The sequence below is a fragment of the Aegilops tauschii genome, chromosome 5 (assembly GCF_002575655.3).
Source record: "Aegilops tauschii subsp. strangulata cultivar AL8/78 chromosome 5, Aet v6.0, whole genome shotgun sequence".
NCBI classification, from domain to species: Eukaryota; Viridiplantae; Streptophyta; class Magnoliopsida; order Poales; family Poaceae; genus Aegilops; species Aegilops tauschii.
The window spans coordinates 104,415,133-104,430,005 of record NC_053039.3 but is presented as its reverse complement, the minus strand read 5'-3'; the positions used below and the strand labels follow the sequence as shown (position 1 = coordinate 104,430,005).

The 14,873-nt window shown below is 48.5% G+C and overlaps 1 protein-coding gene and 1 long non-coding RNA gene across 2 annotated transcripts; both read left to right on the top strand.

Annotated features, from left to right (window-relative positions):
• The first annotated feature begins 290 nt into the window (after positions 1 to 290).
• On the top strand, positions 291 to 5,246 carry LOC109741818 (uncharacterized). Its single transcript, XM_073498867.1, has 12 exons — positions 291 to 691; positions 826 to 889; positions 1,027 to 1,383; positions 2,848 to 2,972; positions 3,066 to 3,174; positions 3,273 to 3,418; positions 3,498 to 3,571; positions 3,934 to 4,039; positions 4,137 to 4,254; positions 4,337 to 4,412; positions 4,502 to 4,860; positions 5,211 to 5,246. Exons 1-12 carry the CDS (start codon positions 291 to 293, stop codon positions 5,244 to 5,246), a joined length of 1,971 nt encoding a protein of 656 aa, XP_073354968.1.
• A 103-nt stretch (positions 5,247 to 5,349) lies between these two features.
• On the top strand, positions 5,350 to 7,234 carry LOC123493860 (uncharacterized). Its single transcript, XR_012183620.1, has 2 exons — positions 5,350 to 5,915; positions 6,261 to 7,234. It is a non-coding gene; the product is annotated as an uncharacterized lncRNA (long non-coding RNA).
• Positions 7,235 to 14,873: the final 7,639 nt, after the last annotated feature.

The following is a 14,873-nucleotide window of genomic DNA, read 5'->3' as shown; positions in this document are numbered from 1 at the left end:
TTCCGGATGAGCTCTCGCGAGTGCGGCGGTGCTCTGGTTTTGCGTGTTTCGTTTTTGGTGGTTCTGCTGCTGGTTGGTTCGTTGGTTTCGGGGCATGGGGTTGGGGTTTTCCCCTACCTACCTTTTTCCGGTGGGGTTTTGCAGAGGTTTTGTTCCCGTGAATGTTTCGCACGACCTGGTCCGGGTTTCCTGTTTTGCGCTATTGATTTGTCACTTTCAAAATTTTGATTCGATTTGGTGCTTGGATTGTGCAGAGCTTGAGCGAAGAGGGTGACGGGACGACGGACAAGATGGGCAAGGATGACGACGTCTCCCGCGCCGTCGTGGAGGACGACACCGCGCTCCTCCTCGCGGCGGTGGACAGCATCAAGAAGGCGGCGCTGGGTCGGCTGCGCAACGGCTCCGACGCCGCCAGGATCCTCGACCAGGAGATGTCCAACAGGCTCCTCCACCTCGCCTGCAGGCACGACGTCGCCGAGTGCGCCAGGCTCCTCCTCGACGGTGAGTACGGGATCACGCCGGCCTCCGTCGACGCCAGGGACCAGCTCACGCGTACACCGCTCCACGTCGCCGCCGAGGGGCACTCCAAGAGGTGCCTCCAGCTGCTCCTCTCCAGGAACGCCCGGACGGACGTCAGGCTGCTCGACGGCACACGCCTAGTCGCGCTCGAGGTCGCGCTCATGAGCAGAAGGTGTGTCAATGGCATGGCACCAACTGCGTGCTACTAGTATTTGCTAGTACTGATGATTGTTCATTTGGTCGATGCCATTTGAGATCAAACTGACAGCAATGCATCTGTCTGTTCCCTGCCTGCTTTCTCTTCAGGGTTCAAGTTGATTGGTCACCGGACAACTCGGTCGAGGATCTTCTGGTTTATCTGCAACAAAAGGTTTGCCCCATCACTAAACTCACACACAGCTCCATACTTCTCCTACCTACATGGTTGATACTTGATAGTACTACAAGATACTGTAGATAGGATCAATCTCTCATGCAAAACTCTAACTTCCCTGTATGTGTGTGCAGGATCTGAACGCGGTGAGGCTTCTGGCAGAGAAGACCAGGGAGGTTGGGGAGGTGGCTTACAGATACGCCATGGAGGGGCGTGTCGCTGCACTTGCAATGCTGCTCCTGGTGGCTGAGGAAAGGATATCGGCGATGGTGAGCGTGGTGATTGATGGCGTCAGGACCAAGAGATCAATTTACAACTCTGTTGTGGATGAGGTTCTGTCGATTGGAGAGGCTTCAGCTAGAGACGGCAATGAAATGAGGAGGAAAGCCTTGCTCTGTGAGATTCAGCTGCTTAACCAATTTGGGGCCACGTCGTGGAGGGACCAAAAAGTTGACAGGAGAAGCTTGCCCCCTCTACTTAGGGCTGCAAAGGTACCGATTGCTGTTAGTTCAATGCTACACTTAAATTGTCACTATTCCCAAATTTTGCAATGCATTGAGTATTCAGTGTCTTTTGTTTGAGGTCTACACCGGTTTTTTTTTCCCTTTTCAACACCGCTAGATTTGCATTGCACATGAAATGAGTTGCTATGAGTCTTATGAAGTTTAATTGAGTACCCCCGCAAAAAAAAGAAGTTTAGTTGAGTAATCAGTGTGTGTAACTGAGGTCTACGCCTTATTTTTTGAAAAGACTTTTAGATTATACATGAAGTGAGTATTATTATGATCGACACCCTTTGTTTGTATAATCAAGAAGCAGCTCTGCATTTTCTTATGTTTGGTTGATGCAATATTGCTGTAATCATGCAACTGCAACTTATATATGGAAAAACTTACAATGACTGAGTGTTCAGTGTCTTTACTTTGTGGTCTACACAGACTTTTTAGCCTTTGAAACACTTCTAGATTTGCATTGCACATGAAATTAGTTGCTAGGACTGCTCTGTGGTTGATGCAATATTGCTGTAATCAGTGTGTGTAACTGAGGTCTACGCCTTCTTTTTTGAAAAGACTTTCAAATTATACTCCCTCCGCTCCTAAATATTTGTCTTTCTAGAGATTTCAAATGGACTACCATATACGGATGTATATAGACATATTTTAGAGTGTAGATTCACTCATTTTGCTCCGTATGTAGTCACTTGTTGAAATCTCTAGAAAGACAAATATTTAGGAACGGAGGGAGTACATGAAATGAGTATTATGATTATGATCCACACCCTTTGTTTGTACTATCAAGAAGCAGCTCTGTGGTCTACACAGGCTTTTTCCCTTTTAGATTTGCATTGCACATGAAATTAGTTGCTACGACTGCCATGAAGTTAAGTGAGTAATCATTGTGTGTAATTGAGGTCCACACCTTATTTTAGGAAAGACTCCTAAAATAATACATGAATTGAGTTACCATGATTATAATCTACACGCTTTGCTTTTACGTATTAACTAGAAGCAGCTCTGCATTTTCTTATGTTCAGTTGATGCAGTAGTGCTGTAATCGTGCAACTGCAACTTATATATAGAAAAATTTACAATGATTGAGTGTTCATTGTCTTTACTTTGTGGTCTACACAAGCTTTTTTCCTTTTAAACACTTCTGGATTTGCATTGCACATGAAATTAGTTGCTAGGACTGCCATGAAGTTTAGTGAGTAATCAATGTGTGTAATTGAGGTCCACACCTTATTTTATGAAAAACTCCTAAAATAATACATGAATTGAGTTACCATGATTATGATCTACACACTTTATTTTTAGGTATTATCTAGAAGCAGCTCTGCATTTTCATATGTTCAGTTGATGCAATATTGCTGTAATCGTGCTACGCCTAACAAGCTGCAATTTATAAGCTGCATCTTATACACATGAAAAACTTGCAATGGTTGGTTCCTTGTGTAGGCCGGAGATATGAATGTCACAAAGATGCTTCTGATGGGGGATGTTGATGTCAATGAAACCGACCCCAAAGGAAACACGGCACTTCACTCTTTCCTCAGTAGTAGCTCAAGCACACAGGAGCCAAGGTGCTCTTTTCAAAATTCTGCTTACAGCTAAATTATAAGACGGTTGTTCTCGCTATTTCCAAGTGTCCTTAGTTGTCTTCTGTCTTTGTGCAGGATTGAGTGGCTCCTGCTGAAGAATGGTGCCAGAGTTTTCCAGGGGAACAAACTAGGTCTCACACCAGTGCACAGTACTGCAGCTAAGGATAATTACAAGGCTCTTCAGGTAGCCTTGTTACTTCCTTTTCAAGTGCTTAATAATACCACTGTGGCTAATTGGCATTATTGTGTTTCTTTGCTCTGCAAGTTTCTTTGCTCTGCAAGTCACTTCTGCTTCATGCACAAGATTGCGTTGATATACCTTCCAAGACCAAAGAAACCCCATTATTCCTTGCAGCGAAAAATGGTTCTTTGAGCTGTGTACGACTTCTTTTGCGTTATGGGGCTAACCCCAAAGCCCAGAACCTACGGTGAGTAATATTTCTGAAGAATTCTTGTATTCAGTGATTTGATCGACTTACAGTGACGCGATTCTTTGGTGTTGAACAGAAAGCAAAGACCAATAGACGTGGCGACATCCCAGGACATGCGGTTTCTTCTCAACTCCGCAAATGTTGTACCAAGTAAGATGATTTTCTGGGATAGTAAATATTTGACTGAGTTCGCAAATAGAACATCTCTTACGTAAATACAAGCACTTCATTTGTCCTTTTGTGTATCTCGTGTAAATAAAAGCACTTCACTTGCCCATAGTTTTGTGTTTGATTCTTCAACGAAAGTACATGTTCTGCTATAAGATCATATTCTGCCATGTTCTATTGTTTGATCTGTTTCATTACACTGGAAGCATATTTTTTTTGCGAATAACACTGGAAGGGATTTTATTGTTTGAATTACATAAAGATTGGTTAGATAGTTTTGGTTTTACTGATAATAATGCATATAAAGCGAACTGCATTTTCAACTGGATTTTGTTCCTTTTTAGTGAACCATGGCTCAATGGAAAAGAACCATGCAATGAAAAAAGAAAGGCACAAAGAGCTTCTGGATGATGATTTCGATGATTATGACAACGACGATTATTATGAAAGGTATTTCTTATATCTGTACACGATTACATGAAATGTAGAGAAAGTGCTGCTCATGTGAAAGTTAAAAATTAAGATATTGCTTTGAATATCATTGCAGCTATGTTGTGCCAAAGGCGTCAGTAGGTCACGGGGATTTTCGTTCCAGCAATTTATCTGCCCAAGGGGCTAAAAGTAAGAGCCACAGTGCCCCGAAAGAAGGTCCCAAATTATCTCAGGTAATCTAGATATCCTCTATCTGTATTACCAAGTGACTTTGTTTTGTTTACATGGCCTCCTTACAACGCATTTTATTTATAGCATAATGATCATTGGGAGAAGCATGACTACACTCGCAAAATCTTTGTTGGGGGTCTCCCGCTTACGGTAGACGATGGTATAGCTTCATAATCCTGAACCAGTTATGTTCAACACAGTGAACATGAATGTACTTGTAACATTTTCTTTGGCATTCGTTTCTGGCAGTGTACCTTAGCAGATTCTTCAGTACTGAATTCGGACCTGTGGAGGAAGCAATGGTTATTACTTTAAAAATAGACAACAGATACGCCATGGAGGGTCATGTCGCTACACTCGCAATGCTCCTGGTGGCTGAGGACAGGATATCGGCGACGGTGATAGACGGCGTCAGGACAAAGAGATCAATTTACAACTCTGTTGTGGATGAGGTCCTGTCGATTGGAGAGGCTTCAGCTAGAAATGGCAATGAAATGAGGAAAGTCTTGCTCTGTGAGATTCAGCTGCTTAACCAATTTGGGGCCACGTCGTGGAGGGACCGAAAAGTTGACAGGAGAAGCTTGCCCCCTCTACTTTGGGGTGCAAAGGTACTGATTGCTGTTGGTTTCATTGTACACTTCAATTTTCACTGCTAGCATTCCCAAACTTTGCAATACACTGACTATTCAGTGTCTTTAGTTTGTGGTCTACAAACTTTTTCTCTTTTAAACACCCCTAGGTTTGCATTGCACATGAAATTAATTGCTATGGCTGTTATTGAGTTCATTCGAGTAATCAGTGTGTAATTGAGGTGTACACCTTAATTTTCGAAAATACTCTTAAATTTTACTTGAAATGAGTTACCATCATTATGATCTACACACATTGTTTGTATTAGCAAGAAGCAGCTCTGCTTTTTCTTATGTCTGGTTGATGCGATATTGCTGTATTCATGCAGCTGCAACTCATATATGGAAAAACTTACAATGATTGAGTGTTCAGTGTCTTCTCTTTGTGGTCTACACAGAGCTTTTCCATTTTGAACACCTCTAGATTTTCATTGCACATGAAATTAGTTGCTATGACTGCTAGGAAGTTAAGTGAGTTAGGTGGTGTGTGTAATTGAGGTCCACACCTTATTTTCGAAGACTCTTAGAATAATCCATGAAATGAGTTACTATGATTATGATCTACACGCTTTGTCTGTATTATCAAGAAGCAGCTCTACATTTTCTTATGTTCGATTGATGCACTATTATTGTAATCATGCTACGCCTAACAAGCTGCAACTTACATATGAAAAACTTGTAATGATTGATTCCTTGTGTAGGCCGGAGATATGAATGTCACAAAGATGCTTCTGATGGGGGATGTTGATGTCAATGAAACCGACCCGGAAGGAAAGACAGCACTTCACTGCTGCCTCAGTAGTAGCTCAAGCACACAAGAGCCAAGGTGCTCTTCTTCAAAATTCTGCTCCATTAACAGCTAAACAGTAAGATGGTTGTTCTCGCTATTTCCAAGTGTCCTTAGTTGTCTTGTGTCTTTGTGCAGGACTGAGTGGCTCCTGCCGAAGAATGGAGCCAGAGTTTTCCAGGGGAACAAACTAGGTCTCACACCAGTGCACAGCGATGCAGCTAAGATCAATTACAAGGCTGTTCAGGTAGCCTTTTTTTAGTTCCTTTTCAAGTGCTTAATAATTACAAGGCTCTTTAGCTAAGGCGATCGACGGATCCGTTGAGTTCCAGTCATGCTTCTAGTTATGCTTCGTTGGCTTTTCTTTTGTCCTGTTTCCATCTCTACCATGATGTTTTCGATGGGTAGCAAATGAGACAGATTTTGTAGCATTATGGCTCTGCACAGTCCTTCTGCACATTGTTTTGTCTCGTTTTCCGGTGGAAGTTTTGCAGGGCTTCTCTGTTGTCAAATGTCAAAGCATGATGTTTGTTAGTTACAGCTCCAAATAGTTGGAGTTCTTTTGATCGGAATTGCTACTTGGTTTGTGCAGAGTTCAAGTGAGGAGGCCGGTTGGACGAACGAGATGAGTAAAGACAACGACGTCCCCCGCACCGTCGTGGAGGACGACACCGGCCTTCTCCTCTGGGCAGGGGACATCTCCAGGAAGTTGGCCTCTTCCTTGACCTACTCCGGACTGGCAGTAATTTTTCTGCTACTTCTGCTACTGTCTTTCTCGCAAGCATCTGCGACATGTGACAGGGAAGGTGCTTGGAAAATAGCAGTGAATTGTCTCGACACCAGCCAACCGTCTTCACCAACGACTACCGGCGAGCTGCCGCCGCCTCCACCAGAAGCAGGTCTCGAGGCTCCACCTCCACCGGCAGCAAATCTTGAGGTGCCACCGCCGCCGCCTCCAGCCGGGGCCGCCATCCCCCCGCCTTCACCAGCGACTATGGTCGAGTCGCCGGCGCCTCCAGCAGGAGCCGCCGTGGTGGTGCCAGCGCATCCAGCCGGGACAGCGGCGGTGCTGCCGTCGCCTGAAGCCGGGGTTATCGCGTCGGGGGACACCAAAGAGGACCGCATCTACAAGTGGCTTTTCGTTGGTTTATTGCTCGCCCTCCTATTCTCTCTTCTGTTAGCACTGGTTATTATGATAGGAGGGCCGTGCACATTCCGGCTGCGCATCTCTCTAATATGTTGTTTGTGCTCACTGGAACGAAGCTCCCCAAGCTCTGCTGTGCCTGTAATCCCCGGGGACGTCGAGCAATCGGGCCGCGAGCCGGGGCAGCGGCTGAACGGAGCGGTGCCGAGCTGGAAGAGCAGCTGCACGACAGACGCGTGAATGGAGGGAGCTCAGCGCGAGGGAGCCTGTCCGATGAGATTAGCTTGCTAAAAATGCTGTTAATTCGGTTTAATTTGTTTTTCCTTTTGAGAGAATTCGGCTCAACTTGTTTGAGTTCAGTTTAATTTCGTGATGGATTTTCCGTGGAGTAAATTGTAGGAGTACATCTCATTCTGTATTCACTGGCAGATCTCCAATATTTCTGTCACACAACAACCAAATGATGCAAGTTTTGCAGAACCAATATTAATCATGCTTCCAACGTTACTGTCTAATGCTTCATACACAAACACGGATGAATAAGCCTTTGTTTACACAATTTCATAAAACTAATATGCTTCGTACACAACAGAGATTTTTTGTTACGTACTCCCTCTGTCCGAAAAAGTTTGTCCCAAACTTATTTATCAAATGGATGTATCTAGTACTAACTTGATGCTAGATACATCCATTTGAGAGACAAGCTTTTTCGAACGGAGGTAGTACTAATCATGATTCTAATATTACTGCATTATGCTTCAAACGCAACCTAGTAAAGCTTTCGTTGTACTCCAGGCAACTATGCATCCAACATTATTTTGGTAATGCATCTAACACCACATGGATACACCAAAGTGTTTTGCTTCAGTCGTCCTTGTTCAATGAACCACCTAATCATGAGTAATTTTTGGAGTAGTTAACCAGATTAGATACGTAATGAAAGGAATTCTTGTTAAATAAAGGAAATTCCACGTAATGGGCCTCCTAGTAGTTATGAAGCACACAATTAGAGGAAACATTAACGCAAGACACGTACTAATTACCTATCTAGCGTGGGTTCTCTACTATAGCCGATCCAACGTTCATCTTAGTTCATCCGAGGGCATAGTACTAGTCTGATATGATAGAATTGGCAGTAGTCCGATGGCTAGTGCTGCCCGGGATAGTTTGTGTCAAAAAAAAAAGTGATAGGTTGGATTAGGCGGCAACATGCAGCCACCCATCCCTTGCCTTAGGGCATTGCTATTTAGAAATGTCGGGTAGAGAGAGAAGCATGAAGAAAAGTCTTGTCTTCCTTTAACTATTAAAATAATATATCTTCCAGCATATTTAGAACCTGTTTAGGTCAACTCCGCTCCTTAAAATTCAGCTCTGCTTCAGAAAATACAAGTCAAACGGGGTAGCTCGACGATAATGCCGCTCCGCAAACAATCTAGAATCCGGGGTACAACTTCCATTTTTTTACGAAGCTCTTCATGTTGGGAAACGTAGCATGCAATTTCAAAAAAATTCCTACGCTCACGCAAGATCTATCTAGAAGATGCATAGCAACGAGAGGGGGAGAATGTGTCCACGTAACCTCGTAGACCGAAAGCGAAAGCGTTTGATAACGTGGTTGATGTAGTCGAACTTCTTCTTGTTCTGACCGATCAAGCACCGAATGTACGGCACCTCCGAGTTCTGCACACGTTCAGCTCGATGACGTCCCTCAAACTCTTGATCCAGCAAAGTGTCAAGGGAGAGTTTCGTCAGCACGACGGTGTGGTGACGGTGATGATGAAGTGATCCGCGCAGGGCTTCGCCTAATTACTACGAAGATATGACCAGAGGCGTAAACTATGGAGGGGGGCGCCGCACACGGCTAACAATTGTTGGTGTGTGTTCTAGGCGCCCCCTCCCCAAGTATATATAGGTGGGAGGGGGAGGGGAGCTGCCATGGGGCGCCCCAAGTAGGAGGAATCCTACTTGGGCCCCTAGTCCAATTCGGCCCCCTTTCCTTATTACCGGAAGGGGAAAAAGGGAAGAGAGGGGGGAGGAAGGAAAGGGGGGCCGAACCCCCTCCTCCTTCTCCAATTCGGCCTCCTTCCTTAGGGGGGCGCCACCCCTTGTGGGTTGGTGTGCTCCCCTCCTATGGCCCGTAAGGCCCATTAATCCCCCGGGGGGTTCCGGTAACCCCCCCAGTACTCCGATATGTACCCGGTACACCCCAAAACACTTCCGGTATCCGAATATCATCGTCCTATATATGAATATTTACCTCTCGACCATTTCAAGAGTCCTCGTCATGTCCATGATCTCATCCGGAACTCCGAACAACATTCGGTCACCAAATCACATAACTCATATAATACAAAATCGTCATCGAATGTTAAGCGTGCGGACCCTATGGGTTCAAGAACTATGTAGACATGACCGAGAAACCTCTTCGGTCAATAACCAACAGCGGAACCTGGATGCTCATATTGGTTCCCACATATTCTAGGAAGATCTTTATCGGTCGTATCGTAATGACAATATACGTTATTCCCTTTGTCATCGGTATGTTACTTGCCCGATATTCGATCGTCGGTATCTTCATACCTAGTTCAATCTCGTTACCGGCAAGTCTCTTTACTCGTTCCGTAATACATCATCCCGCAACTAACTCATTCACTATTGTAGGATGCTCCTAACGCGACACTACGATCAGAGACCCTTCGACGAAACAGTGTGCGATGCAATAATCGAAAACGATGGTGTAAAAAACCCGTCAAAAAGGGTGCGAAACGTTTGCGATGACGAATGCAACAAACACGGTTCAGATTTTAGTTGCGTGTGCGATGCAGAGCATACAGTCCAGTCCAATTAACTGTTTGCGATGAGGAGGAACAAAAGAAACGGGCAGCCAGATGAAGGTGTGTGCGATATACAGCATACGGTTCACTCGGATGAACTGTTTGTGATTAGGCAACACAAAAGGAACGGTCAGCCAGATCACGGTATGTGTGATATACGGCATGCGGTTCACTCGGACGAACTGTTTGCGTTGAGACAAGAGAACAAAAACGGTTCAATATAACAAGATGTGTGTGATACGCGGCAAACAGGTCTGTAATCAGAAATGTGTGCGAAGACCGACAATAACACAGACGATTGCTGCTAATAAGACGTGTGTGTTGTGCGATGGGATTGCATACAGAACAACAACATATATATATATAGACACACACACACACACACACTTATAAGGACATGGTTGCATAACCAAATTAAACATCCACTTACATAGGTGGCTACTACAACCATGGCATTTGCGCACACCAAAGTAAACTATTACATGCATAATTACATAGGTGGCTACTACACACATGACATTTCCACACACCAAAGTAAACTATATATTACATACATGATTAACTAGGATAAACGATCATCTGATCACCATCTACTTCTTGTGACGCTTGCTTTGGTTGTGGCTCGATCCGGCCTCTTCGATCTCCGTAACAAGGCACTTCCTCATGTCAACGATCCGCCTGTGCATCTTGTAGCATGTGTACACGCTCTTGGACGCGAACCTGAGGTGAGGTTCATCCAGTTGCCGCATCCAGGCCCCGTGCCAGGATACGAGACATGTTCTGTTGGCATCCTGCTTCATCTCTTTGTAGTATGGGTCAATGATGGCCGAGGCGAGTTCAACCAGGGATTCCTTCTTCGTGTTGCCCAAGACCCTGTAGAGCTCACGTATTTCGACAAGGTTCTTACAGGACAAGCCCGTAACCCTGAGCGCTTTTACATCGTCGGTGGTTTCCACCGTGGCGAACTTGTAATTGGTGTTGTTGACAAACCTGGTGAAATGGTCGCAAGGCTCTGTGGCCATGCAGTAGTGGTAGATAAGGACATGATGGCGCATGCACAACTGGGCGACGGCAACCTTCTGATCTATGTTGGGACGGCCGGTGGTGTACTGGAGGTTGATGCCGACCACCTTGTACTTGTCTCGAGCAAGCAACTGCTCAACGTGGTTGATGTAGTCGTCCACCACGGCCGAGTCGATGGTGTACACCACCGAGAGATCCATCTCCCTCGCATGGGTCTCCACTTTATGCTCGCCGAACTCCATTGGAGCGCCTCTAGACATCCCTTCTCTATGTGTCATCGTGGCTGTGCTTGTTGTGTTGTGGGGCGCGATCGAAAGGTTGAAGAGACTAAGGTAATAATGGCTGCGGGAATTAAAGGGGAAGCCGGACGACCTGGAATATCGGCAGGCCCTATTGGCAGTTCTAAGTTCCAGTGCGTAACTCCATCGTGCCGCATGTAACTTCATCGCGTGGCAACGCACGCGGCGCAACCGCATGCATATGGGCCCCCCGACGTGATCGCGCGCACGCCCAACCGCTGGCATAGTGCGCGCGGAGGGACACGAGAAGAGCGCTCCGTGGTCGCCTCAACGGAGGGCAACCATATATATGCATATAGCAGTTGAACACGCAAGGAAAAACTGTCCACGAGCCGAGCGCGTCGACAGACGCGAGCAGAGCGCGTCGATGGACACAAGCAGAGCGTGCCGCGGCGCCTAACGGCGAGCAGAGCTTGCCGAGGGACGCGAGCAGAGGCCGGCACAGTGATACGTGGCAAATAAGACGAACTGTGCGAGCGATGTCGGAGACATCAAGCACGAATCAGATTAGAGTTGCGTGTGCGATACGTGGCATATAGTTGATCCATCTGAGCTGTTTGTGATGGAATAAGCCGTGTGTGTTGCGAGCAAACGCTTGCTGGTATATAACCTTAAATTTAACTAAGAAAGTGTTAATGCATGTTACAAAAATTGTATAACTCGAAACTATGTTCAAATACGAATCCAACGATTAAATTTTTGGCGACATGCATTCGTATTTTATTAGTTAAATCCTAATTATAAACCAGGACGGGGGTATAGTAGGTAATTAAATCGCAAACGTTTTTTATTAACCGTATGTGTACATGTCCTTTCGTCCTCCTCTCGCATGTCTTGTCACCCCGCTGCCGCAGACGGCTTACAGCGCAAGCTTGCGCAGTGCTCGGGGGCGTTCTTTTGGCCAAACGGTGGCTCGAAGTGGCGCCACAATGAATCATCAGTGAGCCCGTTCCCGCACAAGCTTCCCGCCCGACTCGGTGAAATCCCACAAATCCCAATGCTTACCGGCCTGCTATATAAACCCTCACGACCGGCGAGTCCTGCGTCGCATTTTCCCCTCCCTCCCTGTATCTTATCTCGTCTGCTTCTCCCACAATCGCCAATGGCACCGGTCCATCATCGTCGCTCAGCCACTCCGCCATCATCAGAGGACAGCTCTAGCTGGGAGGCTACACCGCGGCGGCGGCGCAGTCCCCGGCGTAGTGTAGTGCACGTGGCGTCCCTGTTGGGTGCGCGCGGAACACCCACAACACGCTCCACCGTCTGTGCCCATCGGCAGCTGTTGCCGACCGCCATTGCTGCCACATCACCGTCGAAAGCCAGGGCATCGCCCACTCCGCCGCAGCGGCCCGAAGGCGGGAGGTGGCCGTCGTGGCCGCCACCCCACTGCCGGCCATCACCCACTGCGCGGCAGCGGCCTGAAGGCGGGAGTGGCCGTCGTGGCCGCCACCCCACTGCCGGCCACCATCACCCGCTCTGCCACCGCGGCCCGAAGGTGGAAGGTGGCCGTCGTGGCCGCCACCCCATCATCGGCCGCCGTGGTTGTCGGCCCACAGTCGACCGCAGGGATCATCACCCGCTCCGCCACCGCCGCCCGAAGGAGAGAGGCGGAGGTGGAGGCCCGCACGTGCGTCAGCGACCTTGCGCGCTACATCGAGTTCCTGCGGGAGGAGGAGGAGCGCCTCGTCGAGCACGCAAAGAGCCTTACTGCAGCCGTGGCCGCGGCACACACCGACGCAGAGGCGAGGAATCAGGAGATCTACGAGCAGTCCGGCCGCTTTGAGAGGGGTCGTCTGGAGCGGCAGTGGGCGTTCGAGCTGGCGAGCGTCGCTAAACGTGCAGCAGCGGCAGGCACCGTATTGCAGTTGTCCAGCTCATCGGAAGGCTCCTCCCACTACAAAAAAAGACACATCCGTGACATTTTGGACCGAACGAATTTTTTCCTATCATACTTATGACACTTTTATGACGATAATTGTGACAAAACCCGGTATCATCATAGATGTGGTGGGCTCCTACTTCTATGACAAAAAATCATGACAGAAAATGGGCTTATCGTCCTGGGCGGGCCGGAGATGCAGCTGCATGACATTCTTTGGGCCGTCCATGGCGGAAAAAACCATGGTAGAAGCGAGGGTGAGGAAAATTTCGGGGAGTTCCCGGTTACGGTGGGTGGTCGGGGGCCGAGCGATGCGCGTTTCTCTCGTACACGTACGCGCGTGTGTGCGAGGCGTTGGGCTCTAACTGAACCCGAGCGAGGCGTTGGGCTCTAACTGAACCCGAGTGATTGCACTAGCTACGTTACTTCACTTGAGTGATTCCTTCGCTACTGCTGCTAACTGAAGCCGATCGATGCTGCCTCTGGATGAACAGTGAGCGTTGCTGGGGGGTTTGGATGAACAGTTCCCGGTGGGGGTGGATGAACAGGACCCCGTGGTGTTGCCTCTGATGAACAGGACCCCGATCGATCGAGCCGGTTGGGGCTGGATGAACAGGACCTCGTGGAGGGCTGGATGAACAGGACGACCCCGTGGAGGGCTGGATGAACAGTAGCCGGTGGAGGGCTGGATGAACAGTAGCCCGTGGAGGGGTGGTTGAACAGGAGCCCGTGGAGAGGGCTGGTTGAATAGTAGCCGGTGGAGTAGTGCGCGGTGGAAGCTAGATGAACAGGAGCCCGTGGATGAACAGTCGCAGGTGGAGGCTGGAGGAGGTCGACGGTGGATGAACAGTAGCCCGTGGAGGCTGGAGGGGGTCGACGATGGAGATGAATAGTATCCCGTGGAGTCCCGTTTTGCGGTACGCCACACCCCTCCCGATGAACAGGACCCCCGTTTCGGCCGTAGCGCTCCAACACAAGTCTGTTTCCTCCGTTTTGCGGTACGCCACACCCCTCCCGATCAACAGGACCCCGTTTCGACCGTAGGAGGTCCAACACAAGTCTGTTTCCTCCGTTTTGCGGTACGCCAGACCCCTCCCGATGAACAGGATCCCGTTTTGAACGTGGACGGTCGAACACAAGGCCGTTTCCTCCGTTCTACGGTACGCCAGGCCTCGTTTCCATCGGCTGTTCCGTCCAAGCCCTCCCGATGAACACGACGACGCATTCCATTCCGAGCCAGCCGGTTGGCTCCCCATGAACACGACGACGACGATGTTTCTCCGTTCTGACCCAGCCATGTACACGAGCCCTGGCCATACGTATGCGCGAGTAGGCGTTCGAGACCCCGCCCGTACGTGGCCGTATTTTCTTTCTTGCACACTGACCGTTGTACGTACGTGTACATGCTACATGCGCGCCTCTACATCGACCAGTATGTACATACACGTTCGCGACCAGAATGACAACGCTACGTACGCTTCGACCAGGTGGGTCCCGACTGTCAGGCAATTCCTTGCGTGTGAAGATGTAGCTGGTGGGTCCCAGCAGTCAGGGGGCGAATCGTTTTTTTGCGCGGACGCACTTCCTTGCGTGCGAAGATGTAGCTGGTAGGTCCCAGCAGTCAGGGGGGAAATGTTTTTTTCGCAAAATACGGTTGCCCGTCCGGTGGGTCCCTGCTGTCAGGTGGAGGAATCATTATTTTCCGCGTAATAAGGATGCACTTCCTTGCTGCGGCCGTGGACCCAGCTGTCAGCCTCTCCACGTACAGTCCACGTCCGATGGAAGCCGTTCCTTGATCACGTTGACCACGCCGCGCCGAGAGCACCAGGGCGGTGGACGACGGCGAGGCCTAGGAAGGGGACGACACAGAGCCGGGGAAGACGTGACAGTGGATGCCCACGCGTAGAGGAGTATGAGGGTTCACTGGTTCGCTGCGGTGTGAGGCTGCCGTCGCCGCAGAATAACAGGGGGTGTGGGTGAGTAGAGGGATGGCCTGGCCAGCGGTGGGAGTAGTAGGGGGCGGTGA

Bases quoted from the DNA above. Each gene is read 5' to 3' on its own strand.
- LOC109741818 (XM_073498867.1), top strand. From the start codon at position 291: ATGGGCAAGGATGACGACGTCTCCCGCGCCGTCGTGGAGGACGACACC. The intron at 3,175-3,272 runs GTAGCCTTGTTA...TTGCTCTGCAAG, and splicing joins ATAATTACAAGGCTCTTCAG to TCACTTCTGCTTCATGCACA. The intron at 4,861-5,210 runs GTACTGATTGCT...GTATTCATGCAG, and splicing joins CTCTACTTTGGGGTGCAAAG to CTGCAACTCATATATGGAAA.